This window comes from Cariama cristata, unplaced genomic scaffold (genome assembly GCF_000690535.1).
Source record: "Cariama cristata isolate BGI_N322 unplaced genomic scaffold, ASM69053v1 Scaffold40548, whole genome shotgun sequence".
In the NCBI taxonomy this organism is placed as follows: Eukaryota; Metazoa; Chordata; class Aves; order Cariamiformes; family Cariamidae; genus Cariama; species Cariama cristata.
Window position 1 is genome coordinate 1 of NW_009630199.1, and position 12,850 is coordinate 12,850.

A 12,850-nucleotide genomic window follows, 5' to 3' on the forward strand; every position below is an offset into this window, starting at 1 on the left:
CAATCACCTTCCACAGTGACAGGTGGCTGGCTTCCAATCACTTAAGACACACAACTGGAGAAATTACTAATGAAAATAAAAAAGACCCAGCCTTGTCATTTGTAAAGAATATTTCTTCTATTCTTTAGACAAATTTTTGTATTTCATCCCTCCGTGGTAACAAAACTTTCCTCTGTACCTAAAACCCATCATGCCTGACAAAAAAAAAAAAAAAGTTTTTTTTTTTTGCCCCAGAGACTTCATAACATGGGATGAGCCACCCACCTCTGACAACTAAATTAAAGCCCTTTGCATGAGTAAAATGCTTCCACGATTTCCAGCAGAGGAAAAGCAAACTTCCACAAACTCTTCAGAACAGTTTCCTGTGAGGGGCACAGATGCAGATAATTGAATTTCCTAAACAATACAAACAGAAGAAGTTAAAAGCATTTGAAAAGAAATTATCTGAAGCAATGTTAATTCCTGGCACACATGGAGCAGACCATTCCATAATCACGATGCACACAGTAGGTCACACAACATTCAGCACAACAGAAACAAAACATTATTTTTTCAACTTCTTCAATCATGCTACTACCTGGTACCTGGTATTTCAGAGAAAATATTAACCATTCAGATAAAGAGAAATTTCTAAATAAAAATTAAACTATGGCTTGTTTGTGCAGGCTTTGAATAGCTCTTTACATTAAATTCACCAACAGTGAAACATGTCATGTGAACTCTGTTTTAATTCTCCTGTATCTTCTACAATGAGTGATAGCTTCAAACCTAAAATAGAAAGCTCGTTAATGAAAGTGATAATACCAATATACTAATACCGCTGTTTTTCACTGGTCGTTTTCTTTTTTGATGTCTCACTTTAGGGTAAATATGACAGACAGATCAATGTATTTTAAAAACTGTTACATATTCAAAATTGTCAATGATGTCTTGAAGCATTTCTCCTCCCCTCCTCGTACAAGGTCAACACATGTTATCTTCCACACGCTTCAGAACAACCCAACCAACCACCTAAGATTTTATAAGATCATCTGGTTTCCATTTTTCTTAGGAATTTTTTGCCACAGACTATACAGCATTATGGTGTACAACTTCTTGCACGTTAAAATACAGCACTCAGTAGTAGGTAACTTGAAAAAAAAATCCACTATTCCAGTCCTAACAGTCACTATGCCTATTTGTAATAACAGACACATTCTTATTTCTTTTGCAATTCACGCTGTCCACTTTCCAGTCACTGCAAGTCACAGCATTTTGTCAGGATCTCGGAATTTCCTGTACAGTAATGAGTACTATCTCATTGCACAAGTTAACAGTGCTATCCAAAAGGGAAAAAAAAAAACCAAACAAAAAACCCCACAAAAACCCCAGCTCCATTATGTCCCTGCACATAAGAATAAAACACAGTAAGGAATAATTGCAATTTATCTGGACATGATGTAAGGAGGTGAGAAAGTACACATGAAGACTCCTGTGCATGCAGCTGTATTTATATCTTTTACAGTTATTCCTTAGCAAATGACTTACTAGATTCACGCCAAACCCCACGGACTCAGCTCACATCGAGGAGCCCCAGCAATCTTTCATCTCTGGCCTACATTGTCACATGCTTTATCAGGTCTGCAATTCTATGTGCAAGCATCAAGTCAGTAAAAAACAACTGCTATGTTTTCTGTTCAATTCAAATTGCTTGTTACTACATGCATCCTCCAACAAGGCCAGGACGTAAATCAATCTCCTAACAAAATTACTATTTACACTTCATTCAAACTAGTCATGTTATCTCTGCTACTGAGTCCGCCTAGTACCAGACAATGGGAAGTTCATGGAGAAGAGGCTCTCGAGCTAAGCATTCACTTCTTCCTGCAGACCTTGCAGCAATTTTAGATTGCAAACTCAAGTCCTATTTTAGGACTACTTGAGAGGTCTTGATACAGGCAGCAAGTGTGCTCATCTCACCACACTAGACGACTTTATTATAGTTTACCCACATCATCTAAGTTTCCTCAGCTCAACTCTGGCTAACTATTGCCTGATTAAAACCACAGAAAAGCACACTGTAACAGTTAAACATGGCACAAGAACATTTTGTATAAAGCAGAGGATTAGTTTTATTTCCAGGCATGAGAAATTTAAGACCAAATTTCCCAAGAATACAACTAATTTTAAAAAATAAATGCCATCAACATGTGGCACCACTGTTTTTCCTCTCCTCATACAGTTTCATTGCACACGTTTTTTTTTCAACGGCAGTCAAACAGAACAAGGGTGAACAGCACAGCAACAGACAACCTAAGGCCTGTAAGATATATACAGTGTTCCTACAGAGCGAGTAAAATGAACAGGAAAGCTGACTCTGACCCATAAAAACTTTAGAAATTTTCATCATGTGTGAAGTTAACAGACAAATTTACAGTACCAAAGACGAGAATAAATTGCATTAGGCACATTGTTAAATAGTATAGTAGGAAAAAATACAGGGCTTTGAACAAGCCATTTGAAGCACAATACAAAGGTTAAGGCATTAATGCAGGCTTGGTATCCCACCAACTATGTTAAGGGCATCTTTGGATCAGTGGAGTTGTTCATCTGGAGATCTCTTCTCTACCTGCAAAGCAAGAGGCAACTTCATTATTCCTTTCCATGGAGACAATTTACTAATTGAAGACCTGGTTGTTAACCACAACTACTTCCATTCCACAAATGCACTAAGAAATGGTCAAGAACTGTAGATAATTCATCTATATGTAGCTTCAAGAATAATTTCTACTTTCTTGCTTTCTTAGCAGTTCCATTTCTGAAGTTACTGCAAGTAGTTTTAGTTACATTGTAAGCTGGTAGAACAACTATTTTACTAGAAAGTTTTCAATGCTGTAACAGCATCCAGTCATGTGGATGATAGCCCTTGTTGCACTTGTATGAAGAAAGTTCCTGGTCAAAGTTAAACAGAAAAAGCAGCATTAGATCACATTACTTAAAAGAGGCTACAGCTCGTATTTACCACAGCTACAGAAGGTTGCATGTTCTTACATACTGCCATCCAAGCCATTAACTTGACTATAGAAGTCATCTGATCATCACCACTTGAACTGGAGGGATACTGACTGAAAAGACAGACCAAACTTCTGTATTTTGGCATATATCAATCAAGTCAGCATCTGTAGAAGCTCCTCACAAGAACACAGTAGCCTTCTGTGTGCATTTTCAGCCTGCTCCGCTGGTCAAGTGAAACGGGTTTGCTTAGACTATCCTCATTTTTAAATAAGATCTCTCCACTCTGGGAGTTAAGTGTTTCATTCTGTTTGCATTGTCTATTCTAATCCATCCAAACTAAAATGAAACAGAAATGGGAGACAGGAAAAAGTAAAGTACATGCACCTTGAGTGCTGGAAATAAACATCTTAAAAGCCAAAAATAACTGGTCAAACAAGAAATAGTAGCTATATTTATGGGATTCCACGCAGTGTGAAAGGGATATATCCCAACTCTTTCCGATGGAATCTAATTCACAGCTCCTGTTTGGTGAGAAACTCAACAGGAGGCTCCAAGTACAGAGGCACACAACAGCAAAAGACAGGACACTGCAGCCTGATCAAGGCAGCCACCTCCTTCCAGCTCAGCTCACTCAACACCACAAGAGTAATTCAAACATGATCGTGGAGAATGGTATGTCCTGTAATAGCACACTTCTAGCAAGAGAGAACATAACAGTTAACTATGATATTTAAAGATTATTATATGCTTTTACTTTTTTAAACCATTCTTTTTCACAAAAACAAGAACCTTAATTTTATTCCACAATTAAGCCAATGGAATCAGATATGTTAAAGGTTAAAACAAACTGCTTCATATAACACAACAGCATGTGCTATACATACCTCAAATTCTCCATTAGTAAGTTTAAAAATGACAGCTTCTCACATAAACTTTCTGGCCATCCTAGAATGCATTAGTTCCCTCTCTTCCTTTGTACAAATCTACCTCCAGTTCTCTGGAAAATCCTTCACCAAAAGGGAGGGGAAAAGCCCTGATTCTTTTAGCAGGCACCCAGAGTCCAAGAGTTGTATCTCATCTCCAGTTCATCCTTGCTGGTCGCAACACACAGACTGTTTTTCAGTCAGAAGGAAGCCAAATTTTTATATCCAAGGCATCCGCTTGTCCAGATAACTGCATTTCAGATCCCAGGCAGCTGAATTATCCTATGGGATTCAGGGATCTGTATGCCCATTACCAGAACACACTGGTCTCTGTTTTCGCTAACGAATTATGTGTTAACACAAGAGCAGTGAAAATGCACCTAGGAAATTCCGCTTGACTGACTTAGCTAATTACAGGCTTCTACTTGAAGCAAGGCCAAGTCTACCTTTAGCTTCTGCTTGCTGCTTAGAAGAGAAGATACAGATACATACACATGCCACAGTCTGACACAACCACAGTTCAGATGAAGCCTCTACGTTGAAGCAGTGGAGCTTTGCTTCAGGGTAAGTGTTCAGGATGCTTTACAGACAGCATTTAACTGAGCTATAATATCAACTATCATCTGCCTGCTGCTATTGGACTTCTGTTTACAGAAGTTAAAGTAGTAACAGCAAGGGGGTATGCAGTTAAACCTAAAAGGACAAAAAAAAAAAAACCCAGGTAAAAAACTAAGCGTGTCTAATTTTTCAGTTACCAGCATAAAAACTAAAATCATGGATACTTCTTTCGACAGCTATCCTTCATTTGAACCTTCAACTCCAAATGCTGCCATTCTAGAGAAACATGAAGTCATCATGGTACTTTTAATACAAGACTTTGTATTTTTGCTGGTCATGTCAGAAAGCATGCCCAAGAACTGCAACAACAGCATTCCAACAGCACTACCCAGATAGCAACCACCAGGCTCATCTATGATTAAAGTTGCACACAGGCTATAATTAAAAAAACCAAAACATTCCTCTGTAAGCTCAGTGTTAGTGCTATACATTGATCAGAAATAAAGAACCATTCTAATTGCAATTCTCACTGTGACTTTCCAGATGAATAAGGGCAACTCTACCTTGCCTTGGAAATCAGGACAGGTCTTGGATGAAGAGAGGTTTAACAATTGTTAAAGATTAGGAAATCCACTTATGCTAGCTATTAAAAGACACTCCAGTCCAATTATTTTTTTTTTTTGGTAGGAAGAAGAAATGTACTGTTCTCCTTACAAACTCCTGCTTACTGAACACAGCAACACATGACAAGACAGCAGAGAAAAATAACTACAAGAATTCAGTCCAAGCTTTTCATGGTATCCAGTCGAGATTAACATCCAAAACATGTTTTGTTGCAGCCTATAGAAAGACAGATTTCTCCAGCAAAACAGCTAGCAATTCTGAACACACTGCTTACACTACTGTTCAATTTCTCCTGAAGCTTTAACATACCAAGTATATTAATAAATCTGATCATACTCACCTAGTCAATAAATTGCAGCAGAGGACAAATATCCTTAAGGCCAGTGATATTTAAGGTACCAGATTGTCTCATTACTTAACTGCGGCCCAAAGAGAGGGTTCAGTTGAGCCAGAATCGCAATCAGCCAACTGCAAGACAACCCCCCCAACCCAAAAGAGAGAACATGAGCCAATTACAAAGGTTATGATAATGGCAAGGCTTGTCCAAAGCACAAGTATTATCAGAGTAGAAAAGACTCTTTTCAGGAACGTCTAGTACCAAATCAAAATTTTACTCAAGCTCATACACAAAGACCAGATACCAGCAATGAAGATCTGGTACCAAATCTTTCCACAACTGAAACAATAAATTGTCGTGTTCAATTTAAAGCAACACAAAACCACCTGACAGCATTTCTCTCATACTTTGACAGGAAAGTGTTTCAAGACGTATGAAATGCAGGTATTTGTGGGCTCAGAAGACAGAAACATAAGAGACAGACCTTTTCTCAGCACCTCTGAAGCATTCTTTAAACAAAAACCTCTGAGAAACATACTCTCTCATTTGCTCTTCTTTTCAACATATGACAACCTACCCTTGCAGACACAGTATTTTTTTCACCAGAGATTGAACAAAAGAGAAACTAAACCTGACACAGAGGTCAAGAAAGAGGGACCTGAAGCAAAAGAGTACAATCCTACAGGAACACACACACACAAAATTAAAAACCCCACAACAACAAAACCAATATGACAACAAACCCCAGACCATCAGCAACAGCAACCTTGTCATCAGAGCAGTTCACAAACTAATGCTGCAAATGCCGTAGCCAGAACTGAGAACAAGAGGAATGAAGTTTGTGGAAAATATCCAGGAAAGCTAAACAGAAATGAGTATTTCACTGTTAAAAAGATATATTTGCTTTGTAAATATTACAAGATTCAGAAAAAGCAATGGATGCTTCCATGGATTTAAATCTATGTTAAATACTAACTATATAAACACATTTAGTGAACACACTGGCCCATTTGTCTGCTATTTCTAGAATGCTTTGTAAGGAGGAGAAAAAGCAGAGCAGCTTTGTAATGGGAGCTGCCACAAATGTATCAGAGTGCTTAGGCAGTCATGGAAAATTCCACACAAACCTTGATGCTTCGACCAGGGAACGAAGTGCAGGACGGCTGTAAAATGGCTGTAACAGCCATGGGCAAAAGATGTGGGCCAGACTTAAAGAAAACACATCAGTCCTCTTAAAATTTACAAATATTTATTTTCAATGCCACTTTCAGTTTTGCACAAAGTAGGACTCTAGTTAAAATGACCTGCTGAGCCTGCAGCAGTTTATCAGTCATGCAGGCCTTGAAATACATAGCAGGCTCTACAAAGCAATTAAAACATCAGCAAGACACCACCAAGAAGAGCCAATAACCTTTAGGTTGACAAGCTATCCAAAGCAACGACAACAATGTGTTCTGAAACCGTGTTAATCATTATGTTAAATTTACTTCAACGAAAAGCAAATTAGCTCTTAAGAATACCACAAAATTTAATTCGCAAGGGTGACTTTTCAGATACAAAAGACAGATAGAAGGGGTGCCAGAGCACTGTACCATCTGCGTTTAGCATCCTGAACTAACAGAAGTGGGAGGAGGGTAGGAACACTAAAAGCCTGTTAAAGCACATTATTTTCTTTCTCACTGTACAGAAGGAAGGAACTCTATGCACAAATATCTCACCTCTCTATGTTTCCTAAGTTCAGACCCAGCATGGCTGTGAATTAAATGAGCTGGAAGCACATTCAAAATATTGACGTGTCCCAGCTGAATAACTATGCTTTAGGCTAGCACTGTGCAGTTTTCAAAAGCTATTTGTTGGGACCATGCTGGATACCCAAGCTCTGAGCCATAGTGGCATTACAAGTCAATAGTATATTCCTCCTCCCTGCTCTGCTAGGGCCTAATAATTTAAAGCAATAGTTAGGCACTGAACTCTACAACTCCCTTGCATTCAAGGTAAGTCATGAAAAGGCTTTTCCCACGTTTTGCTTAAGCGATGCTGCTATCATGACAATGCAAAACAAAATGCAGCACTCAAAGTAAAACAAAGCAAGCCTCTGCATCCAATCTGTAACATTCTAGAGTTGCTAAAATCAGGTATGGCATTCGAGCCACCCACAGGTCTTAAATTCTACCAAATACCACTTACAACAGCTAGTGTTAATTACCCAGCTCAGACAAGGAAATTAAAAGTCCCTTATGTTCTACCAGAAAGATTTTTTAAAAGGTCTTTCTACCATAACTGCCATCTGTCTATGCTGCATATTACAAATTAAGGTCCTGCTATCTCTGTTTAAATGTCAATTTGGGCAACCGTATTTTAATCCTTTTAGAATCGGTAGCAAATAATACCATTTTTCAAGCACCCTCTCCTCTGTTAGTAGAATATCGTGGTAGCATTTCAGGAACTGCTTTGTAAACAGCAAAATAGATTTAGATTTTGACAGTACCTTACAACATGGTGTAACCTATAATTTCTGCAGCAGTAACTCCTTATACTTTGCCTTATATTTTATCAGGTTCTTGAGGCTCATGTATTCTCTTTCAAAAGGCTACTCGTACACAAATTATGCACTTACCTATGCAAAAATTTTCCACAGAACAACCAAATTAACACCATTTGATCAACATGGTTATTCAAAATGATCACTCTTAAATCTAAACAAAGAAGAAACAGCTTTAAGTTGAAATGTGATTGACTTCAAATTTAGTTAGCAAAATTCAGTTTTATGCAAATCAATTTGTCAATCAAGTACTGTTTAATGAAGACAGGAAATTGTTTTTTCCCTATTTTCAACTGGAAAAGTAATTCCAAGAGTATGAAAGTAGGTCTAGCAGAGTTCAAAACAACTCTGCAAAGCAGATAACACCACCAGCCACCTACTAAAGACACACAAAACCAGGAGACCATACCTGTGACAACACAAGTTATTTTAACCCTGACATATCCAGCAAAGAATCCTCAGAAACCATTCTTTCAGGCTTCCTTCAAGACTGGTATGAAAAATTAGTCTCTTTCTTTAGTCATCAAAATTAAGGTCCAAAATTTTTTTCAATGCCTCCTCCAAAGAAGGAAAAGAACATGGAAAGAACAAACTTACATACGTTTGAATAAAACAGAGGAAAAAAAGGTTGGACCAGATGATCTTTCGAAGTCCTTTCCAACCAGGGCCGTTCTATGATTTTATACAGAACTCAGGGTGAGGGAAGACTGTGTGAGGAGGCAAGTTCTGTCTTGGAATATGAGGAGAAAAGTCTGGGTTTTGTTGTATTCTGGCAAGCAGACACTGCATATGTAATTTATGTCGTTGAGTGCAACTACCGATGGTTTAAAACACGGTTAGATTTTGCTGCTTCTCTTTTTTCAAGGTGTAATTGGAGAAAGTCAAAGGGAATACAGAAAACAAGTAGAGTCCCCAAGATTATGAAAGAACCCCCTCACTGGACATGCAATAACAGATTACAAATCTTGTTAATGATGAGATTTGTAATAGGTCTGTTGCAGTACAAAAATCACTAAACTTGTATGTGAAATACCACCGTACATTTGAAGAGTTCACAGCATTCAAAGTTAAGAAATTCTATAACAAATACATTTCACATCATAATCCAGAGGGTTCTGCAGATGCCATGTGGCCTTGACTTCAAGGAAAACTGTCCCTCTTCAAACAATAAAGAAAATAAACCCAAGGATTTTAGAAGAATAGGACATTATTTCTGTTAAAATACAGAGTAGGAAGAACTTAAGTGACAACTTTAAACTTAAACAAAACCAAAAGCAACCTCCCTCACTCCCCCAAAAACCCCACAAACCACCCCAACTTACTGTAACCTAAATGCAGTAACCTCGTAAAAATGAGCCGTTGCCCTTTCTTAGCCAAGTATTTGGGACCTACCACGAGGGTGGGTTGCTACATACTTTATGCGCAGGCAAGGAGGCCTTCATAGCAGTGAGATTCCCAAATTTCAATCCTAAATTCAAGTTACTGGCACCACAAAGCTCTTCAAGTTTCTACACCTGCTCAGCAGAACTTTAATTTCAAAAACTGTCATAGATACAAAACACAGCACCAAGTTTGTTGTACTTTTACAATTATCCAACAGAATTATTTCTTAAGATTTAAAGTGTCAAATACTCTGAATAAAAAAACAAAAATAGGCCTCATCTGTACACAACCTGAATATCACATTATTAAACTAAATCAAACCTGCATAATCCTGTGCCACAGGCCAACCCAACATGGAACCAAACAAGCCTCTCCTGGAGCATTGCCAACACTGATAACATGGCTTTTGGCCACCAGTTCTTAAGAATGAGTCTTATGATTGGAGATGCATTTCTCTAGTCACATTAAGCTCCTTTGAGTAGCATAAATAATGCCTAAATACTTCATGAAAGTACAAATACTACTCAGGTTCAAATGGAACTCTGAATAATGATTTTACTACAAGTTAACCCTAAAGATCTAATCAGACTTTTACCAATTTACTCTCCGTAACAAATTCTTTCGAAGTTATTTCTGCATAGCACTTTCTTTGGCAAGATCACTCTATAGTCTTAAAAGAAAAAAAAAAAAAAAAGAGAGAGAGAAACACTAAGCATCCTTTCTCTTGCAGACTCCAGTTACAGCTGGCTTACCTCTTGACAAAAACCAAACATGCTATGAGGAGTTCCTCAACAAGTAATTTCTACTAATTCTCTTACAGAAAAGAGGTAACCTCAAAATATACTGTGCATTTAAACAGAAATGGTCTTAATATATCAAAGCATCACAAGTCTGTCACAAAAATTGTCATACATTAAAAAAACCCCACATGTAAATTTTTCTACCCACTGCTCTACCAGATTTCAAGAGTATGTTCAACCAAATTAAGTAAAGCAAAACTCCTCAGTAGGTTTAAATTAGTATCACCTTAGAAATAAACGTAAGGTATAAAGAATGAAAAAGGCAAAAAGTCATTGCTCTACTGTGAATCAGAAAAATTGCAGAATTGACAAACTGTCATTATATTTGTAAGTGAATAAGCTAGTGAACTGGAAAGGAGTACTATCAGTGCAGAACACAATTCAACAGTTATGTGTCAGAGGACAAGACGAGGAATTCAGGTTTATTTTAATTCAGTATCTTCCAACAGGAAAATGTTTTCTTCAGCATGCTGAAGGCCTTTAGAATTAAGAATTCTAAGAGCTGTAAAAGGATACCATGTGCCTAAATCTCACACATATGAAAAGCTTCTTCCTAAGTGTTTTGAGGATATAAAAAAGGAATTTTTGATTACATCAGAACGGTGCCTTGATTAAGAAACAAGACATTATTTATACTTACAACAGGTAGCAGCAAACAGCACATGTCACCAGCATTGTGTTGATAACACTGCAAAAAAGGAGGAGAGAAACAGCTGATTAGGTGTCATGTTATGACTGACCACAAGATACATCGGGTGGAAAAAAAAAAAAAAAGGCAAACAAGCACAAGTTCAACTTTGATCACATGGAAGGTGACTCAACATTAGTGTTCTAACTTCTTCCAGCTGAGTAAGTTGCTGAGGCACAGCTAAGACTCTGCAAAAGACCTGACACGGCTCTGGCATACAAAGTATACAGCTGTATTTAACAAAAATCACTCTGAAGAGTAGCAAAATCTTATGCAGTCAGTGTCCTTGCTCCATTTCAGTCACTTCTACCAGCACATTAGTAAACTACTGAAGCTGGATGTGCTAATGCTAACAGTAAACAATACACATTTTCTCCATTTGCAAAATTCTGCTTACAGAAGATTTCAATATCAAAATATACCTTTTGATTCTATATCATGAATGAGGGCTTTGCAAATTGAATACAAAATAAAATCTGAAAGCCACATGAAATTATCTGTAATATAAGATTTTCTGTTATTGCTGAAAGAAAACCATGTCAGGAACCATAGATAAGCTGAAGAACCAAGAACCAAGCAGCTCTTGAAATTGAAAATGGTAAAACTGCAGCTATAGACACATATGATTTTGAAACGAGAGGAAAGGAAATGAGATTTTCTAACAGTGAGTGATCTGTGCAGCTCATGAAACTTAGTAGCAAAGTAGAGGGGTTTTTTTCCTTCTTAAAATTATAAAAAGCGACTTCCCTCTATGTATTTCTCCACCAGAGTAACAAAAACTCACGCTAGGTCAGTAACTTCCAACCCTTCTGTGACATGGATAACACTCAGTATTTTTTATCTATCAATACACATCCACCTTGTCAACTTTCAAAGGAATGCTACAAAGCTAACATAGCCTGCAAGGTTAAGCTTCAGGAACCCCTCCTTTCCAGGGAGTCCCCGGGCCATTGTTTTGGAGTTTTAACCTACACAATGTGAATTCTTAGATCAGTTAAAGTTTGCATTGACTTCTTTTGTTAGAAAAAGAACAATCTTATTCAGAAACAGGCTTTGGGTAGAGTTATTTTGGTGGTGTTTTTTTTTTTTTTTTTAAGAAGATGAGAAGTTAACAGACTACAACAGTGTTACTATAGAGGTGCTATAGAATCCGAACACAGCAGTGTTCTATTCATATTTGTTAAACAATCACATTTTGGAATAACAACAGAACATCTGTTGGTGACCCACATACTTTAAGGACACACCCAGAAGACATATTTCCAAGGCATTTCTGAGGACAGGCAAGTTTCAGGCACAAAACACACTTTGGGTTTGAAATTGAGGCAGTAAATACCAGAGCTAAATAGAACTTGAGGAAAATTCCTCCAAGTTTATATAAAAAACTAAGAAAAAAGACAGTTGGTACCTGTGAAGTAGAAGGGATGTCAGAGAGAGGAAGAGAGATTAAGAAGTCATTATCTCCTAGGGAGAAAAAAAAGAGAAAGACAAAAACTTGTCTACTTTTTAATCTGAGCAGCTATGATCACTGCAGGAAAAACGTCTCCGCTTTTGTCCTCAGGCCACCACATCTACAAGGCCACTAGCACACATTTAAGCACAGAACGGAGATCTACTACAGCAACGTTTTCAGTTTCATCCAGTGTGAAACTAGAGGATGGTGGAATAGGTCAGAAGACGTCAAGTAGGAAAAGAAAAAATAAGTTATTGCTCAAACACCACCTAACTTAACAACGGACCTCCTCGCCACAGGACGCTGCATACGCAGACGTTTACAGGCCTTGCGGGGAAAACTCGAAACCGTGACAGATTATTAAGGCACGGAGGCACAGCCCCTGGCTCCGACCCCACACTCGGGAAGCCTCGCAGGCGTTTGCTCCGGGCTTCCATCGCTGGTTGGATCTCGGCTGGCACAGGCGCCTGGGCCCTGGGCCCGCCCGCCCTCCGTGCTGCGCCAGTACGGCGACGAGGAGCCCGCAGGGCGACTGCGGCAGGAGACAG

General features: G+C 38.2%; 1 protein-coding gene across 1 annotated transcript; it reads right to left on the reverse strand.

Moving 5' to 3' along the window:
• Positions 1 to 5,473: 5,473 nt before the first annotated feature.
• Positions 5,474 to 12,739, reverse strand: LOC104165719 (V-type proton ATPase subunit e 1-like). The gene is made up of 3 exons (XM_009705427.1): positions 12,630 to 12,739; positions 10,802 to 10,849; positions 5,474 to 5,567 (listed from the first exon to the last, which is right to left on the reverse strand). The coding sequence occupies exons 1-3, from the start codon at positions 12,737 to 12,739 to the stop codon at positions 5,474 to 5,476; spliced, it is 252 nt and encodes an 83-aa protein (XP_009703729.1).
• Positions 12,740 to 12,850: the final 111 nt, after the last annotated feature.